This window comes from Notolepis coatsorum (assembly GCF_963971535.1).
Source record: "Notolepis coatsorum genome assembly, chromosome: 17".
Taxonomy (NCBI): Eukaryota; Metazoa; Chordata; class Actinopteri; order Aulopiformes; family Paralepididae; genus Notolepis; species Notolepis coatsorum.
In genome coordinates this window covers 73,605,657-73,625,927 of record NC_140181.1, presented here as the reverse complement: position 1 = coordinate 73,625,927, position 20,271 = coordinate 73,605,657, and the positions used below count along the sequence as shown (strand labels likewise).

At 45.6% G+C, this 20,271-nt stretch overlaps 1 protein-coding gene across 1 annotated transcript in view; it reads left to right on the top strand.

Annotated features, from left to right (window-relative positions):
• Nucleotides 1-18,695, top strand: part of LOC311244085 (cysteine sulfinic acid decarboxylase-like) — a 38,984-nt gene extending 20,289 nt beyond the window's left edge. Inside the window, 15 exon segments of the mRNA XM_084333496.1 lie at nt 9,721-9,772; nt 11,458-11,606; nt 11,706-11,832; nt 13,293-13,383; nt 13,529-13,751; nt 13,881-13,960; nt 14,051-14,105; nt 14,745-14,861; nt 15,347-15,411; nt 15,606-15,687; nt 16,486-16,685; nt 17,794-17,845; nt 17,847-17,849; nt 17,971-18,060; nt 18,491-18,695. Of these exon segments, the coding sequence (XP_084189622.1) occupies nt 9,721-9,772; nt 11,458-11,606; nt 11,706-11,832; nt 13,293-13,383; nt 13,529-13,751; nt 13,881-13,960; nt 14,051-14,105; nt 14,745-14,861; nt 15,347-15,411; nt 15,606-15,687; nt 16,486-16,685; nt 17,794-17,845; nt 17,847-17,849; nt 17,971-18,060; nt 18,491-18,664 (1,560 nt within the window). The 3' untranslated portion in view covers nt 18,665-18,695.
• Nucleotides 18,696-20,271: the final 1,576 nt, after the last annotated feature.

The window sequence follows — 20,271 nt, the reverse complement described above, 5'->3', positions numbered from 1 at the left end:
GAGTAGCGTAACAGCTGTGAATGGGATAGTTAAGCCACACAGATCAGAAAGTTTGTCCGCTATTGACCTCCAGAAGCGGGCCACTGGTGGGCAATCCCAATACATATGCATATAAGTGCCAGTGGCCTTTTGAGAGCACAAAGTGCACCGAGAGTCGGTTATCAGTCCCATAGCAAATAGCTTCCTAGGTGTAAGATAGGTCCTATAGATTGCAGGATGTGGTGTACTCCACTGTCTCTATTTCGAAATGCCGGCTGAGGTATGGACCGATCATAACTCACGTGATCCAAACGTGGCGTAATGTACAGAGGTCGTGTGGGGTTAAATGCCCATGGCACCTGGACTCTCCAATTTTTAATAACCAGCAATTACTTGTTGGGCACAAGCCGGTTAATATTCCTCAATGGCAGAGGAGGGGAGTTCATACTCTGGAGGATATTTATGATAAGAACGGCCTCCGTGCGTTTCAGGACTTAAAAGAATTTTATGATCTTCCCGGCGAGTCCTTTTTTCTTTACCTTCAACTAAGGTCAGCACTGAGGGCGCATGGCGTGCCGTGGGCTCAAGCTTTGCACCCACACCCCTTCCTCAGGCTCATAGTGGACAGGACGACCTCCAGAGGGTTTGTCTCAGACTTTTATACGCTCTTAATTCAATCCATGTATAAAAATGTATCATTGGATACAATCTGGCGTATGGATATCCCGGAGTTGGACCCCCGAGTTTGACTGGGATGATGTTTGGGCAAATGTGCATTATCTTCCCGCAACCCCAATCACCAGCAAATTAATTTTGAAGATTGATATTGATATGAAACAACACTTCCTTGCCAGGGGCTACTCCTCAGTGTATTGATGAGACTTATACGATTGCACACTCAATACTACCATCTGACCTATTAAAAAAAGAGTGTAAAATGGGTAAGAGGTTTTCTATCTCAAGCATCGCTACCTAAACTCCTAAAGCCTATATGATTGGGGGGGGGGGGAGAAAGAATATCATGACAAACCGTTCCAATAATAAACCATGTTGTTCCCGTTTTGATAACTACCAGGCTAGAGAATCAGTACTCAACACGGTCTGTAACGCCTAGTAACCTTAGACCTAGTTTTAAGTACCTCTGAGTCCACATATCCGAGGACTTGACATGGACCACACACATTGACAGTGTTATCAAGAAGGCACGACAACGCCTCTACTTCCTTAGGCGCTTAAGGAATTTCAACGTGAGTCAGAAGATCTTCAAGAACTTCTACTCATGCACAATAGAGAGCATCCTGACTGGCAATATCCCCTCCTGGTTTGGGAATAGCACTGCACAAGACCGCAGCAGACTACAGAGAGTGGCCCGTGGGGCTTCCCACTCTCCAAGGCATTTACAACAAGCGGTGCATGGGCAAGGCGAAGAGAATAATCAAAGACTCCAGCCACCCAAACAACTGCCTCTTTGAACTGCTGCAGTCAGGCAAGCGATACTGGAGTCTCATGGCAAGCACAGAGAGACTCAGAGGGAGCTTCTATCCCCAGGCCATCAGGATGCTCAATGAACAATGAGTGCTCAATGAACAAGGCTTGAACAATGAACAATCGTAACAACCATCAAATGCACTCACAGCACACACATCCACACGCACACACTCACTTTAAACAAACAACTCATTGCTGCACCCACTTTACCCACTTTAGAACACCTAAACACACTTTATATTTATTGGCAAAGAATTTGCACTACAACCCATACCTCATTACACCTTACTGTAAATTGTACCTAAATTGTACCTCATCCCATTTCTGCATTGTACTGTATAGTATAACTGTATTGTATTGTAACTCAGTTACTTTTCTACTCTGCATTGTACATTGTATATATGCATTGTACATTGTATATATTGAACACTTTTTGTCTACGTACTTGACTTCTATTTTATACTTACTATACTTTTGATACTTATCTATTTTTATCTAGCACAATCTCTGGAGCAAAACAGAAAGAAGCATTTTATATAAAAGTATTCTGTACTTCTGTATGACAACTAATAAGGAAAATTGAAACTTGAACTTGAACCTATCAATGTTCAGCCCAGGCCGGTTTACCTCGCACACCTTAAACACTTTTTAAACATTACACCATTTTATCTATTTATTTGTACAAATTAGCAATTTTGTAAATTGTATATTTTGTATAGTGTTTGCTTTTTTCCTTTTTTACTGTATGAAGCACAATCTCAGGAGGGTCATACATAACCAAGCATTTCACTATAATCTTATATGTATATGTGACAAATAAAAACAGAACTTTGATAAGGCCTCGGTAATCAAATTAACTATATCTGACCATCACTGTGTGCTTTTTGATGCCAACCTAATCTTAACAAAGACCAAAAGAGAGACAAAAAAATTGTACTAGGTGACAGAGCAGAGGAAATGTTCTCTGATATTATGAGAGGATTTGAGCCATGCAGTTTGGACCGTTCTTTATGGTTATGGAAATCTCAACAACCACCATTTAATTTACTCTAGATGTTGTTGCTCCACTGAAGTTTAAAAAGAAGTTGACTGACAGAATCTCCCCATGGTTAAACAATAACAGTATTAATCAGATCTGTCTGGCAGCTGAACGAGAATGGAGGAAAACTAAGTTCACAGGTCACATAATACAAAGAAGCCATGGCTGCCTATAGCGGTTGCCAAGAAATATTTCTTCTGCAGGACACATGCTGGACACACTTTTTGACTTGATCCTAACCTGTTGTCTGTCACTTTATGACTTGATCTCAACCTGTTGTCTGTCACTTTATGACTTGATCTCAACCTGTTGTCTGTCACTTTATGACTTGATCTCAACCTGTTGTCTGTCACTTTATGACTTGATCTCAACCTGTTGTCTGTCACTTTATGACTTGATCCTAATCTGTTGTTACTTTATGACTTGATCCTAATCTGTTGTCTGTCACTTTATGACTTGATCTCAACCTGTTGTCTGTCACTTTATGACTTGATCCTAATCTGTTGTTACTTTATGACTTGATCTCAACCTGTTGTCTGTCACTTTATGACTTGATCTCAACCTGTTGTCTGTCACTTTATGACTTGATCTCAACCTGTTGTCTGTCACTTTATGACTTGATCCTAATCTGTTGTTACTTTATGACTTGATCTCAGCCTGTTGTCACTTTATGACTTGATCCTAACAAGTTGTCTGTCACTTTATGACTTGATCCTTCAGTTCAGTTAAATTATTTTATTTCGGGTTTTGGACACATAACAATGGTCATTCCATAAATCGCCAACGTTTTACCAGCTGCTATTGCAGCATTGTCCAATGACCTAACCAGTTCCTAACCAGTTGTCTGTCACTTTATGACTTCTCTCACATCATTTCTTCCCCTAGTTACCAGAGTACTGAGCAGGGTGCCATTACCGAGGAGACACAGACAAAAGACTATGTCAAAGGAACTCTTTTGGATACAAACACTAGGCTCCTTACATCCTACGGGTTTATATGTAGATTTCTTTGTAAAATCTTGTTAGCTGATAACCTCGGGAACCTTTAGGAACGTTAGGTTATGACTATAACCAAGTTCTGTTAATTAGGGGTGACGCTTGGCATCACTCTGCACTCTCTCGCGTACGTGCACGCGCACTGAATAAATTCCACAAATGTACCTTTAATACCAGTATTAGTCTGACCACACCCCTCATCAGCTTACCTTCATAAGCAGGTGTGTGGTCACCTGCTCTCCTCCTTCCCAAGCTTTCACCACAAGGTGAGGTCAAGGGCTGCAGCGGCCGTCGGATGCCAAGCGCCACCCCTAATTAACAGAACTTGGTTATAGTCATAACCTAACGTTCTGTATCATTAGGGGCTCTGCTTGGCATCACTCTGCACAAAGGGAGGCCAAGCGGAGCCACTGGCCGACAAATACACCCCGCTGAAGGCCCCCCACAACCAACAGAACAGGGAGGGCCGAGCCCCCCGACCCCCCCTAATGGAGGGCACCCCCCCTATTAGAGGTTTACCGGGAGGGCGACGGACCCGACCGTGCGAAGAGGCACTCAAGCAACTCAACGCACAGGGTGAGCAGACCGTGGCTTGACCCCACGACTACACACACGCACAACCCGCATGCCACCCGGGAACGAACGGAGGGAAACAACCTCGTTACTGCCCCCAGAATCACGGGATCAAGGGCAAACCCAACCCCGTGGCAAGGCCGTAGCAGCGGAGCGCGAAGGAAGACCCAGACCCACCAAAAGGACTGGACTCCCTGGAATGGGGGCCCGGAGAAGTCCATGATGCCAGCATCAAGACCCCACCAGGCGGGCACTTAGTGACCCCGCCCCCCACATCGCCAGCGTATTTGGACAAAGGCCCCTCAGCCGAGCGGGCCCTGTCCTCCCCAATAGTACACCGTCTGGCCCTGCAACAGGCAGACAGCACGGCCGTAAACACACAAGAGTTAACCAACGGAAGCAGGCAGTGCACCGGGAAAAAAGACCAGGCAACAGGCTGTTAACCCTAGCCTGGAGACTGCGGACGAGACAGGCGCCAGAAAGGACAGCTGAACACAGCCGCCCCGGCGGAAGGGGCGTATGCTGGCGTTGTCGCATAACCAAGCCTCCACAGAGAAGGCTGACACGATTGGCAGACGTCATGAACGTGCAGGGGCACCCTCAACCGGTGAACCCGGGAGTTGACACTGCAGCAACACACCAGAGAACCAACCACCCAGGCGTTACCCTATGCAATGGTTGGTCCCATAACCCCTCAGGAAAAAAAAACCAAAACACACCTGCGGCACTGCCGCAGCCCGTGTTCCAGTTTCCAACAGGGTTATCCCGGGCCTACGGGTCAACGAAACATTACCCCGGACCAGGCCCGGTGATACGGGGAGCACAGGGTTCCCAGAGGAGGCCAAAACCACCCCAACAGGCCCCTCTTCGCCATGCGTAAGAGAAGAGCGTAAAAAATGGAAGACCAGCCCCAGCACCCCGCACTCGGTATTCCCAGGAGGTCACCCAACCAAGTACCAACCAAGACCAACCTGCATGGCGGCCGAGATCCGACGAGATCGGGCGCGTACAGGTTGGCACGGCCGTAAGCCATTACGACAGTGTAGAATACAATGTACCCAACCCTGTGACACCCGGACCGACCTAGCATTTTTTCCCCCTGAAAAAAGCCCAAGTCCCTCAGGGTACCAGAACAGCAGATCTGCATCCCCGGCGGACAACGGGTGTAACTGATCTGGACCAGCGCGACCAGAACCAGTCCCGTGCCCTAACCACACCGACCTGCCAACCCCAGGAGAAGGGGCAGATATGCGTGTTGATCCTAAAACATAAAAAGAAGGCGCCACCCAGACGTTTCGGTACGAACCGCGCCCGGCGGCCCACCCCCAGGGCGTGAGACCCTTCCCCATATGTTCAGATCCATTCCGTTATCATCCCCTGATATGAACGGGAACCCATCGACAACCACACAGGGTGTCGGAAGAGGAAAAAAAACCCATCCCAATTGCTTCATAAAAACGCTGTTTTAACCCCAAGCAATCAAGGCGCGCCAGTCAGCCAATGTCCAACAGAACATCCTGAGCTAGCACTATGTGTGCGTTTTGACATACCCACATCAACAATAGGCTGTTTAGACCATCTTATTGAATCCCCAAGACGCCCAGGGGAACGACAAGAGGGGCGAGATGCAATCAACTCCATGAATGAATGAATGAAAACTTTACCCAACAGATTGCAGAAAGGGTACAACCCAGTACGGCGCAATACACACAATTGGTTAAGGGGAGGCAGACCTGAGAAAGACGTTAGTCTTGTTTCCATCAGGGACCCTCATTTCCAATCCATATAGACACATCCAACTCTTTATAATAATAAAGAAAAAGCATCACCCGTATGAACCAACTGCACAGCTGGGAGTAAAAAACCTGTTTTCACATGATTTTAATCCAGTCACTCTTTTTAATCAGAGTGTAAGACCAGACCCTCCCAGAAACACCTTCCCACATGAGTTTATAGTCATGAAAAAGATATGCCAACTGTGAGTCACGTGACCAACCGACTCAAGTTTACACATAAATCGGGCGCAGCAGAACTGTGAGCCCTACGCCCTAACTCGACACCTTTAAGACACCGTAACTCATGGAAGGCGTCGCCATAGCAACACCGCTACAACGGGCGGGGAATCCTGCCGGCTCCTGTCTTGTAATAGGAGTTGGCAGAATAACCCTCCCCCCCCCCCCCCCCCTGCCAAGACGTCCCACCAGCTCGGCCCTGACTGGCTCAGCAGAAGAGATCAAAAATCTCCTAAACCAATCAAGTGGGAAAGGAGGGGTTTATTCGACACCCCCTCACGAAAACACACTTCGTTCCCTACACACAGAAAAAACAACCGTAGCCATTTTGAAAACCTCCGGTAGAATGCAATGCATAGCATAAGCTAATACAATGCCCGCTACCCACAAAATGTGAACAGGATTTACAACAAAACACAAGTCGCATGTGTGTGAATCCTACACCCGTTGACTATGTCGTACATAGCAAAAAACGCTGACCGAGAGTAACGGCTAGGCCGTGGAATGTGCGTGTACGAGTATTACTGCAACTAAACAACACAGCATTGTGAGACACATATACTTAGTTCAAGCAATGGAATAACACCAGTTTCTACCTGCATGTGGAGCATCAAGCTAATATAACCTATTACTGAGTGTATGTTGCAGACCTTGCTTAACCTCGTAACACAACACGACTCATCTCACAACGTAAAAGTGCAGATTCATATATACACAACCCCACCATATGAATTGTTGAAGAAACACACAGTTTGTTCGGCCAAAACACAGTCCCCCTTATATCGGGGAACTTTTTTATTTATAATGTGTTCTAAGGCACAAAAACATAGAGGGGCCGGGGAGGGTGTAAAAGAGAGGGGATACAGAGGGGAAAAGTCACTCAGCGGCGTCTGCCACCTCGCGCCGCTCGAGTCTTGCCACCCCGAGGAGCCCCGGAGGGACGGTAGGTTACTGTCTGCTGGACACGACGTTCCCTACCGTCTCCTCCGGTCGTGGATGGGCCGGCGGTGGCAGAAGCGCCGTCTCTTCCCCTGGCCCTCTTGGAAGGGCCAGCAGCGGCGGCGGAGGCAGTGGTAGCGGCGACGGAGACAGCTCGACGTCGCGGAAGCCTTCTGACTCCACCGGCAAAGACGGGAGGCGGAAAATGGGGTTGGAGAATGGATCTCTCCTCTGCCATCTCTCTGCATGTTGAGGTCATCAACCGCAGGGCCTTCCCGAACAGACCAGCGTCGGAGAGGGCGGCCGTCAGAAGAGGAGCTCTCTTCTTCTCTGGCACACGGGCCTGCTCCAGCCAAAGATGACGCTGGCCCAGGGTGGCCAGGGCGCGCACTTTCCCCATGGCTATGGCCAGCACCTGGGAAAGGTGCAGGACAGCTCCCGCAGCCTGGGTGATCTGATCGCATTTTACCTCGTTCAGATCCGTGCCGCCCGTCATGATCCCCGATACAAATCTAGCCAGGTGGGCGATGTTAGACGCCGCAGCCAGCGATTGTGTACCAGCGATGAATGACTGGTCACCCCAATAAGCCAATCGCCTAGCCGATTTCCCCTGGAGGACCGGCTTGCATAGGGGTTCCCACACCATATCCGGACAGAGGAGAGCGGCCATCGGACTGTCAAGCCGAGGCACGCCCTCCCCCATACCTTTGACTAACCCCGACACCCGCGTAACTGGTACGTAGGCGGGAGTTAGTCCCATGATGTTGGACACCGCCTGACCCCGATGAACATAGGCCCCCATCGAGGGGAAAAATGGGTAGACAGCGTCCACCCCTCTCACTGGGGGACGCTGCCAGGGATGACCTATGAGATCATCAGGGACAGGTGCAGGCAATGGCAGCGGCAGCGGCACGCCGTTTGCGGCAGCGGCTACCGCCATGAGCTCGGGAAACAAAGCCTGCAGTTCCCCCTGCGGACCTTCCTCCACCGACCCCGCATCCCTCGCATGCAGCAGGCTGCGACTGGTTAAGGAGCCACAGTCTGATGTGGCCGACAGTAGGGCATCCTGCTGATGAGGCCAAGGTGGTTCCTCGACATCCTCGAACAGGGAGCCCCATGGAGCCATTTCCCCCCCCTCCGGGGTCTCCTGAGGAGGGATACTCTCCTCCACGGGACCATCATACAAGAATCTGTCCGCCTCTTCCATGAAGTCCTCAGTTTCCATCGGAAATCCAGAGCCGGACGCATCCTCGCTGGTCTCCAGCAGTTCCCCAAACCCAGGCCGTTCGCGTCTGCACGCTACCATCTTGCGACGTGAACGGGCAGACGCGAAAAGTTTGCGTCGCAAATCCTCTGGCTCCAAGACAACCCCCCGTTCACCAACGGGCGATTCCCCGGAACCAGAAGAACCAGAGTCGAGATCAGGCCATCGCCGGAGCGACGGCACCGACTCCTCGGCTCTTCGGAGAGGCAAACTATCCATCGGCTGTCTCCTGGGCTGGGTCGGCAACCACGAAAGTGGCAACAGCCCAGCACCAAGGCGCACGACGGAGGCGGGAATGGAGAACCGCTGGTGAAGAGTAGGTCTAGCGGGTCTACTCTCCGCGGAATACATTATGACCCAAACTTTTTCTTTACAACAGATGTGAGAGAAGAAAAAATTAAGCACAATGTAAACTCGTCACAACTCTTTTCAACTAACAACACGTCAAGTGGGGTACTACCAGGCACTTCCTTGTGGTGAAAGCGAGAAGGAGGAGAGCAGGTGACCACACACCTGCTTATGAAGGTAAGCTGATGAGGGGTGTGGTCAGACTAATACTGGTATTAAAGGTACATTTGTGGAATTTATTCAGTGCGCGTGCACGTACGCGAGAGAGTGCAGAGTGATGCCAAGCAGAGGCCCTAATGATACAGAACAGCACTTGATGGCATGCCTTCCTGGTGTCTATACAGTTCCTTTACCCCTTGAATATATATTATATCGATGGCTGAAATGCAAAACCTCTTATCTGAACATTTAACTTTTTTGGGAAAACTAAAAGAACGTGTGTTTTTTTTTTAAGGACACAATAATATACACTGCACATTTCCTTTAAAATGGTGTCCCTTGTGTCCCATCCATTCAATATATGTATCTGTGTGCATCTGGATAATGGAGAGGACTACACACTGAAGTATCTGTTGAACTACACTTCCCATTTGAGCAATGAGTAATACAGCACAGGTGTCATCTATACAGATGATTGCATGGATAATTATGTGGACCTTGTTCATTGTTTAGGCTGTACAAGAACAGCCACATATCTGTATTCTGTATCATTTCTTCTGCTTGGACACTTATCCCATTTGATATCAAGGAGGGTAAAATCAAGGAGATGTCACTAAAGATGTCCCTCGTCTCATCCCGTCAAACATTGGAGTATGACTCATGCGCGGTAACAATTTGGCTGCATTTCCATCAATGTGTTCCCCTATCACTCCACCAGTGCAATCTGAGCATGCACCATCCCCCCATGGCTGACTGGTGACTTAGCCTAGAATTAATAGCCTTGTTTGATAGACTGGGACAAAGGTCAAACCTCCCTCATCTCCGGTTTCTGTCCAATGAAAGGACACCTACCCTTTGTGGCCTAACATAAAGGCGGGCCTTGCCATTACAGCCTACTTCATTGAGTACTTGGTATGTTGAAAGGATAAGTGTAGCTTCGGACAGGGAAATATGTCCAATATAATCAACAGATCATGTAAGTACTGCATCTTTCAATTTTTGTTTGTATAGCCTTTTGACTGACTGTGTTAGATCCAATTAATATCATTATCTCTGTCATAGTCATCCTTTATAAACTCACATATTCATCATTATGCAGACAACAGTATTATGTATTGCTTGGCTGATTCTGTACAGCCGGCTATGGTAAGCCTGCAACTTTCGTGCACATCTTAAGACTGTGCACACTTAAACCTCTGGACTCTGCCCTCTTCGATTTATTACTGGTGATGTATATGGCACCTATCATTGTATTTTGTATGAAAACGTCAGCTAGTCTTTATCTATAAAGCCCTTATTGGAAAACCTTATATTACAACTATGTTAGACTGGTCTTCTGGTCCTTATGGAACCTGATCCAATGACCGGCTTATGCTACAAGTTCCTTGAGTAATTAAAGTAATAATCTTTAACTTTTTCATATAAATGTATATATATTTTGACACTCTCTTTCCAATTATAATCCACACTCATACCCAGTTCATGAATGCTTTTACATTTGCACTGGTGTCTGGTAGGACATTCCTTGGGAAGATCATCTGGTCCCCAGCAGCAAAAGTGGTTTGTTTGGAATGATTAGAAGTCTAACTCAGTACAGACTACCACTTTAATTCCAAACTTGGGGGAAATGTTTTGTGCCCCAAATTCATGGAACAACTTACTGCATCATAAAAATCAACACTATTATAACCGTTGGACATTTTAAGAATATAATCATTGGGACGGCTATGTGGTGCAGTGGGCAAGGCGCTCACCACCAATGCAGGAGACGCTGGGTTCGAGCCGAGCTCTCCGCATTGCTATCAGCTTGGCTGGTCGTTCATACTAATACAATTGGCAGTATTAGGGGGTGGGAAGCTGGTGGGTGGGGATCGGACGTTGTGGACAGCGACTCCTACAGGTCGGTTGGTGCGCCTGCACAGCAGAATCAGGAAGCAACGGGGGCGGCGTGTCCCTCCCACGCAGACCCCCGACGCTGAGAGATCGCGCTGTGCAGGTGAAAAGATGCGACTGCTGCTTCCTCGAGTACCGGAGGGGACACGTGATGTAAGGCTTAGTCCACATTGCAGCCGGCTTGTGGGAGGCATGGCCTAACAGGGGAGGGTAGAATTGGACGATACGAAATTGGGATGGGAGAAAAATAGAAAATGGGAGAAAAAGTAGATAAAAAAAAATATATATATAATCATCATCATGTAATTATTTTCCTTCATCATGCTCAACTCTTTCCCATGGCATGCAGGGACTGCCACTGGGAGATTTGCACGGCAAATTGTGGTCACTCACTCACTCAGTCACAGACAAATTGCACTCAGTCACGGACGATCTGGCAGGGACGTTTTGTCGGATGCATGCGCAGGTAGTGCGCATGCATCCGACAAAACGTCCCTGCCAGATCATGTATTTTTCTTGTTTTGTTTGTTTTCTGACATCTTTGTATGCTCGGCATCGTTGGGAATGAGGGTCACTCTCAATTGAGTCTTAAACGTTTTTAATGAATCGCATATTGCGTGACTCTATTCTCGGGTCAGGTTTCCATAATTTCCAGTACTCTGCAAAACCAAATAGAATATCATATTCAACTTGAAAACTAAATTCACCCCTGTGCAGTGCCATCTCACTATTGTAATAATATTGAACAATCCTCATTCCAACAAATAGGTGGGCAAAACAAGGAACCAACTACCCCGACTGGACATGACCTGAATGATCCTCTTATCGACCACTCTGAGGGTCAACATTTCCTGGCTGAAGCCTTTAAGATCCTCACGGAGGAGGTGCTATGCAAGGGCACAGATGTCAAAGAGAAGGTCTACCATCAAACCTAAAATGACACCAGAGCTCATATTTATCAAATGCGCTGTCAGTTTGAATTGGTTTGATTTTCTGTGGACGTTTTCCTCCTGCAGGTTTGTGAATGGAAGGAGCCAGAAGAACTCGCTGCTCTTCTGGATTTGGAGTTGAGAGAGAAAGGGGAACATGAGGACAGGCTACTGCAAAGAGTACGAGATGTAGCCAAGTACAGCGTCAAAACCTGTAAGACTGTGGGTGAAACAGAGGGGTAGAGGCAGTCGGCCCGGACTGGCCATCGGGAGCACCGGGAAGCTTTTTTTTGTCCACGGTCAGGCCACTGAACTTAGAAGAAGCAGGCCAGGCCAGTGTTTCTAGTTGCGGCGGCGCGATAGTTAGATAACCTAGGTGGGGAACAACCAGGAGATCACTTGTGACAGAGAGTAACGCAGTCTAAACAGTCATAAATATGACTTTTCACCTACAGTAGATCCCTGATTCGTACATCCCCCAGGTGGAAAGCCACACTCATTGGCTACAACCCTGTCCAATATTTTTCGAGATCGCCAAATGATTCATGGAGCTAGAGCCCTGGGAGTCGGTGTTGTATTTGTACAACACTGTGTACTTCGGCGCACGCCTCACATATCGGCATGTAACTCGAGAACCGCGGAACGGATTTTGTCACCTGAAACGGCTATCGACAGGCAACAAATAGGGCTTTAATTCGAATAATATGCACACCCGAGCCGCTAGAGGTCGCCAAAATGCCAGTGGGAAAATCATCCTCAAGAGGGCCCAGGTTAAATCTGACATTACTAAAAAACTAAAGATCCATCAAAATCCGTGTTGTTGCTAATCATTGACAGATGCTTACCCCCCCCCCCCCCCATAAAAATCTACTTTGCATTTGATATATTGAAAATCTCACTTTATTTTTTTTACAATCATTTGTGATTCCATCACACACTGGCATTTAAAGGGTTAAAAATTCGAAAATGTATTGAATATGTGGTGGTTATGATCAGGGCTGAAGTTGAATAAAAGATTTATGAAATAAAAAGTGGACAGTTTTTTCAGCATATAATATTTTTATGGCGTTTTTGAAGAGGACAATTTAGTCCCCTAATGGTAAGAGTGAGTCTTTTTTTCAATCTGACATTACAAAAAAACAAAAAAATCCATCGAAATCAGTGTTGTTGCTAATCATTGACATATGCTAGCCTGTAATAATCCCCCCAGAAAAATCCACTTTGCATTTGATATATTGAAGATATTTAAATTTGTGTTTTTTTTTTTTTTTTTTTTTTTTTTACAATAATTTGTGATGCCATCACAAACACTGGCATTTAAAGGGTAACAATTCAAAAATTCCTGCACCAGAATGCAGAATGTCTTTGTAACTAAGATTCATTGTGGGGGACCCCCAGACCCCCCTGCTTAAAAAGTGGCCTGACTGGGGCTATATTTCGCACTATATTTCCCGGCTTGAATTATTTCCCCAGTCCGGCCCTGGGCAGATGGATGGGGTACACTTTTAGTTTGCCATGATGACTGTCATGATGAATGTCACGATGAATGTCTTGATGAATCTCATGATGAATGTCCTGATGAATGTCACGATGAATGTCACGATGAATGTCACGATGAAACATCCTGATGAATGTCACGATGAAACGTCCTGATGAATGTATTGTATATTTCAGGCCACCCACGCTTCTTCAATCAGCAGTTTGCTGGGCTGGACTACCATTCATTGGCAGGTCGATTTCTCACAGAAGCACTCAACACTAACCTGTAAGACACAAATTCAACATTGATGCATCACTTCTAATATCTTACAATAGTATAGTTTGCTTTGATAGGACTGTCCTTCAATCTTCTTTTCACATTACAACACTGTGTGTGTGTGTGTGTGTGTGTGTGTGTGTGTGTGGTCCAGGTATACCTATGAGATAGCCCCAGTGTTTGTGCTGATGGAGAACGAGGTCTTAAGAAAGCTGCGTCTGCTGATTGGCTGGACTGAGGGAGATGGTATATTCTGTCCTGGAGGATCAACCTCCAACATGTATGCCATGAACCTGGCTCGTTATCGGGCCTTCCCACAAGTCAAGCAACAGGGACTGTGGGGCCTCCCACGACTGGCTGTCTTTGCATCTCTAGAGGTGGGAAATGATGGTGTCATTTAGGATCAATGTCGGATGACATTTTAGGATTTGTTTGTGTCAACAATCGTGCTGCAGTTTCTGTGTCGCCACCACCAGAGGGCTAACGCATTGCTCCGATTCCTCTAGTGTCATTACTCTGTGAAGAAAGGGGCCGCCTTCCAGGGTCTCGGAATGGACAGTGTCATCTCTGTGAATGTGGATGACAGGTGTCGTAATCTTCTGTTGTAGCTCTCTTATCAGGTTTGTATTTATTTATCGTCTTCTATCTAATCGCCTCGCGGTCTGGTTTTCTACAGGGGCCGCATGATCCCAGAGGACCTAGATGAAAAGATACAGCTGGCAAAATCTCAAGCAAGTTCACTATTGTTTGATTTTAAGGAAACCTCTGTTTTCACGCAAAGCCATGCAAATCCTTAAGAAGTGGTACATTTACAGTTCCCTTGAGGAGCAATACGCTTCGACTTTTAAAGGGTGTTTACCATTTTAGGAATTTGCAGGTGTTCTTCCTGTGCCCCAGGACAGTTCAGTCAGTATTCGTGAGCACACCTCATTCTCTCCTAAGGCTATAAATCAGAGAGAGAACCCTCCAATCAGTGATGTCAAATCTGGAGACTGGTGCTCTGAGGCCATAGAATGATTGCATGAGCTCTTAAGCCCAAGATTAGGTTCATAGTCTAGCATTGCTAGAAGGTATGGACCAGAATTAAAACATCATATGGGGATAAAGGAACATTTTATGACGTATATAGTCAGAACCCCCTTTTACATCCCAGTGACATTTTTAGTCATTTCTAGCTTCAGGAGAGAGTGGTGCATATTGTTCACAAATATTGAATGCACAGTCCTGGGGCACAAGAAGAACACTGGGAGAATCCTTAGAATGAGTGGCATGCCACTTTTTAAGAGGATTTGTGTGTGTGTGTGTGTGTGTGTTGGGTTTATGAGGGTAGCAGTTACACACCTCTTTCATAATGTCTTTTTTTCCACCAGGGCATGGTGCCGTTCCTTGTGAGCTGCATGTGCGGCACCACAGTGAGGGGAGCCTTTGACCCGCTGGACAGCATAGCGGACATCTGTGAGAAGCACAAGCTGTGGATGCACGTGGACGTGAGTAATAATAATATATTTGATTTGTAGAGGAGCTTTATAATTGTGGAACAATTCTCAAAGCGCTACAGTGTAAACTGACATAAAAACTAGCAAAAGAGTACAAAAATGAACATGAAATAAGCAAGATTAAAACTAGTAAAGGAGTAAAAAAGAACATGGAATGTGAAGGGCTAAAACTAGTAAAAGAGTAAAAAGAACATAAAATGTGTGGAACTAAAACTAGATACAAATCTGTAGTCTTCACCTTGTGCAACACTTGTTGACCTAAGGACATTTGTAAAGCTGTGGATGTGAGCACGTCTGTAGTCTTCACCTTGTGCAACACTTGTTGACCTGAGGACATTTGTAAAGCTGTGGATGTGAGCACGTCTGTAGTCTTCACCTTGTGCAAGACTTGTTGACCTGAGGACATTTTGTAAAGCCGTGGGTTTTATGGTGGGTCTGTTAATATTGTGCTTTGTTCCCTGCATCGTTTCACACAGGCATGCTGGGGCGGGAGTGTCCTCTTCTCCAAGCAACATGGACATTTGATGAAAGGCGTTGACAGGTATTACAACCTATTGTAGCTCATGCAAGGTGGTGAAGGGATTATATTATTTACAAAGGGCAAGGATGGCATTTTGGCTGTGCATTAATTAGTAGAACTACATGGTTGAGCAAATATGGCCACTAGCTTGGCTTTTGTCAATACATGGACAATACATTGGTGTGTGTCTCTCTCTCTCTGTGTGTGTGATTTAGAGCCGATTCTGTGGCTTGGAATCCACACAAGATGCTGATGGCTGGCTTGCAGTGTTCTGCCTTCCTACTAAAGGATACCACGGTTAGAATTCTCCCAACCTCAGAATTAATATGTAGGCCTACCTTGTCCTGTATAGGGTGCTTACTCTCATAGTCATAAGCACCCTGGGGCGCTCAATTGCTTTTGCCATTAACCCTTTTCTTATTTTTTTTATAACTCATTTATTCTCTACGATGGGTGGGGTTTCAAAATGTCCAATTTTCCAAAGTCCCTTTCTAGCAATTTGTCCAAAGTCTCTGAGAATCTGTGTGAACCTGCAAGTCGCATTCATGTGGCCGACTATTCCACAACTTGGGGGCAGCCACCACAAAATCTTGGTCGCCTTTAGTCTTTTAGTCTAGACCTTGGGACATCTAAAAGTACCTCATTCGATGACCTCAGTGCTCTAACTGGGGTGCGAACATGGAAAAGTTCAGCTAGGTGCTGAGGGTGGTGCTAGGTGCGAGGTGCCAGACCATTCAATGCCGTAAAGACAAACAATCAATCCTGAAGCGAACAGGAAGCCAGTGCAGGGAAACCAGCACCGGTGTGATGTGGTCACGCTTCTTTGTGTGAGGCTTCTACAACAGATAACAGATGAGTAACTAAAAGTATATTCAAGCCAGCCACTAAAGTTTGGCTAGAATGAGAGAGGCAAGAACAGGGTTGATGGCAAAATCAATATCTCAAGCCCTGCACTCTTTTCTTGATCCTCCAATCAATAATTTCCTCAGATTTTCAATGCCCAGCCCTAGATACACATAATGTCAAAAACAGAAAACTGTTATTTGTGTGCTTTTGCTGTCATTGGTGATTGTTGTGATCTCCACTCGTCCTCAGGACCAGATGAAGCAGTGCCACAGTGCCAGTGCCACATACCTCTTCCAGCAGGACAAGTCCTACGACATGAGTCTGGACGTGGGGGACAAGGCGATACAATGCAGCCGCAAGGTTGACTGTCTGAAGTTGTGGTTGATGTGGAAAGCCGTGGGCTCCGAAGGATTTGCAGAGCGCGTAGACAAGGCCTTCCACCACATAAGGTAAAACACGTCCTGCAGCCAAACAACAAGCTAAGTGTGGCAATTCCAGGTGTAGGGGTGGCAGAATAAACAACACACAGACAGGTTGCAGTTCCCAAAATCATACTCTTTATTTTCTAATAAACAATAATGGCTTTATAGCATTAATCTGTCGGCCGGGCGGCATCTCCGCTCTGTGGCCTGTCGCCTTGCGCTGCTACGGGAGAGTGAGAGGGTGCTCCTCGGCTCCATTAAGTTCCCCCTCCTCAACAGGCGCACCGCGCCGTGATTTGATAATCGCTCTTGATGATCTTCTAGCGACAGGTGCGTCAGGAAGCGGACGCCCAAATATGGGCAGCGCCCAGCCATTGGGTCGCTACGTAGCGTCCTTCAATCACCAAGCCCAGTGGTGGCTTAGGGTTGCCACATAAGCTGTAATTCAACAATCACAGAGCCCTTTTTAGAAGAATGACACGCGCTTGTATTTTCTGGCGCTCCTGTAAGTGGAATTATCCACCAACCTAATAGAAACTGTTGACTGAAGCACCAGTGCTTTTAATCCCATACAAATGTAAAGTAGAAAATGTCTCAGTATCCTGGAGGATTAGTTGGCTATGCCGCTCTGGGTACTTGTGATTTCATGGGTTTGAATCTTTTGCCCAACTTAAATCGTATGTAATCCCCCACCTTCTCCCAAATCTTTCCTGTCACTTTTCTGTTGTTTACTCAAACAGCACGACCATGAAAAGGTGTTTACAGTGTTTACAGTATTTACAGTTCTTCACATAACTGGTCGAAATGTTAACCTTTTGCTTTTTTTAAATACTAAGAATATAGAACCTGGCAAATAGACATATGTAGGCAACATCTCAATCTCAAGGCAATATGTAGGCTAATATATATTTTTATTCTTGCCACATATATACCTATTCACACACTACACTCAGTAGTACTAATTTGTATATTTTGTGCCCAGTTTAATCACCTGTACATTGTATATTGCTGTTGCTACTGCTACATTTGCACTCTGGTTGGATGCCAAACTTATTTATGTTGTACTGTACTTGTGCTGTATAATGACAATACATTTTCATCTTCATCATTACATCTAATCTAATCTTTTGCACAGGTATTTGATGGAGCAGATGAAGAAAAGGGAGGGGTTCCAGCTTTTGGGAGAGGCAAGTTGATGACTTGCTTTATTTTTTTATTTTTTATTTTATACATAATACTGTATATAAATATATTTGTCTTTTTAATCTTCATATTTGCTTATTAACCCTGCATGGTGTGTCCCTATGAACAGCCAGAGTTCGTGAATGTATGCTTCTGGTTCATACCACCCAGTCTGAGGGGAAAGGAGGGAAGTGCAGACTACCAGTCCCAACTGGCAAAAGTATGTTTCCATAACGCTTCAGTGGACTGGGTGCATAAAGACGACATCCTCCAGGTTTTTGGCAGAAACCATTTTCTAGCATTTGTTCGGCAGCACTATTTAAGTCTTAACCCTGTCCCTACCACATGCATAAGGTTAACCTTTCACTACCACACTACAGACGGTTAACTAGTGTGGTAGTGAAAGGGTTAACCTTCTGTAGTGTGGTAGTGAAAGGGTTAACCCTTTGTAGTATGGTAGTGAAAGGGTTAACCCTTTGTAGTGTGGTAGTGGAAGGGTTAACATACTAGTGCGGTAGTGAAACGGTTAACTGTCTGTAGTGTGGTAGTGAAAGGGTTAACCGTCTGTAGTGTGGTAGTGAAAGGGTTAACATTTTGCAGCGTTGTAGTGAAAGGGTTAAGAGTTGACTGTTGTTCTTCTGATTTCAAAGGTAGCTCCAGTCATCAAGGAACGCATGATGAAACAAGGCACCATGCTAGTGGGTTACCAACCTCTGGGCGACAAAGTAAACTTTTTCCGTTTGGTGGTGCTCTCTGCACTGGTCTCCCGGCAAGATATGGACTTCTTTCTCGACGAAATTGAGAGACTTGGAAATGACCTCTGAGAGGTGTCTCGTAATCTCAGATCGTTATCAGATCATGTCCCCATGTCAATCTTCTGTTGGAATGTTATATGTCAGATCGTGTCCTGTCCCTGTGTCAATCTTCTGTTAGAATGTTATCAGATCGTGTCCCCGTGTCAATCTTCTGTTGGAATGTAATATGTCACTCTCACTGTATGCTGTCTGAAAATAAATTCTTAAATAAATTCCTGCTGAGTGTGCAGTCTGATAGTCTCATTGTTTGTGGAGTAAACACTCATGTGGAGACTGTATGGAACGCCTGGAGTCCCAGTTCATTTTTGCCTATTGTGATAATGATGATGATGAATAGTTTATTTTCTGTCTTTGTTTACAAATCAATCAAAAACACACTTGTGTGGACTTTCAAAAGGGGAAAAAAAGAAAAATCACAAATGTACATATTCAAAGTAAGCTCACACACAAAATCCAAACTCAATGGCCAAAAAAAGGAATAGGCTGAAGCACATGCTTATTTTTGCCTATCCTTTACAATTCTTAAAAACTAAATATACTTTAATATAAGAGACACTTAAAATATGCTGCAAGATATAATTTTTTTTTTAAGATTTCTTTTTGTTGATGTTTTACCCCCCCCCCCCTGCTTATTATTAACTTATATTATGGCAAGAATTCCCTTGGAATGTATATAAATAATGTGTACAGTCGTCCAAAGTTGCCATGTAAAAGATGGCAAATATGCCTGTGAAGCGACACTGACCAATCACACCTATACATTGGAATGATGCATATTTATTATCATTTATCACCTTGTATGTCACTGAAGTATCACTGACTGTGTGTGCAGCCACAGTTTGTACATGTGGTTCATACCACCCACTTTGAGAGGAAAGTGGGGAACTGCGGACTATTGGGACGGACTGGCATCATCCATCAAGGTTCAGGTCTAACAACAATGTTCAATGGGATTTTTGTTTCTAACTGACCTCTGAAAAGTCTAAATAAAGTATGATATATCAAAAAGAAATGTTGGGTAGGAGCGCTTCCTGGTCTGGAATTGTGTTTGTTTCAGGTGGTCTTTGGTTGGGATACGTATAGACGTTAAAAACAAAGAAAGCTCCAAGGCACTCTCTTCTTTAACAATTAAAATGCCTTTATTGTCTTGGCATGGTCATATTAAACCTATTAAGAACAAACGCTGGAGCATTTTGGCATCAAGCCTTTGGGAGTTGAAACCAAAAGGTGGCTGCGGTGTACCCAGGGGCGTAGCTGGGGGGGGGGGGGGGGTAGCTTAGGATGATTCCAAGGGCCCAGCACTGGGGGGGGGGGGGGCCAAAAAAAAAAAAAAAAAGCTAGACATCACTCAGGTGTATTATTGATGCTCTCATTGATACTATGTTTGTTTCTGAAGTGTGTGTGTGTGTGTGTGTGAGATATATAGAGAGAGAGGGGGGGCTTTGGTAGACTATTGCATTGGTCCATTCATTGAAGATGAACGCAATGCGACATCCTTTACTAGGCTCACCCACCAACAGTGCAGGTGCTGAACTGCTGATCCGAATGTATAGGGGTAAAAACCATATTATGCGTTTTCATCAATAAAAAAATGGCCAAAAAAAATACATTCTTTC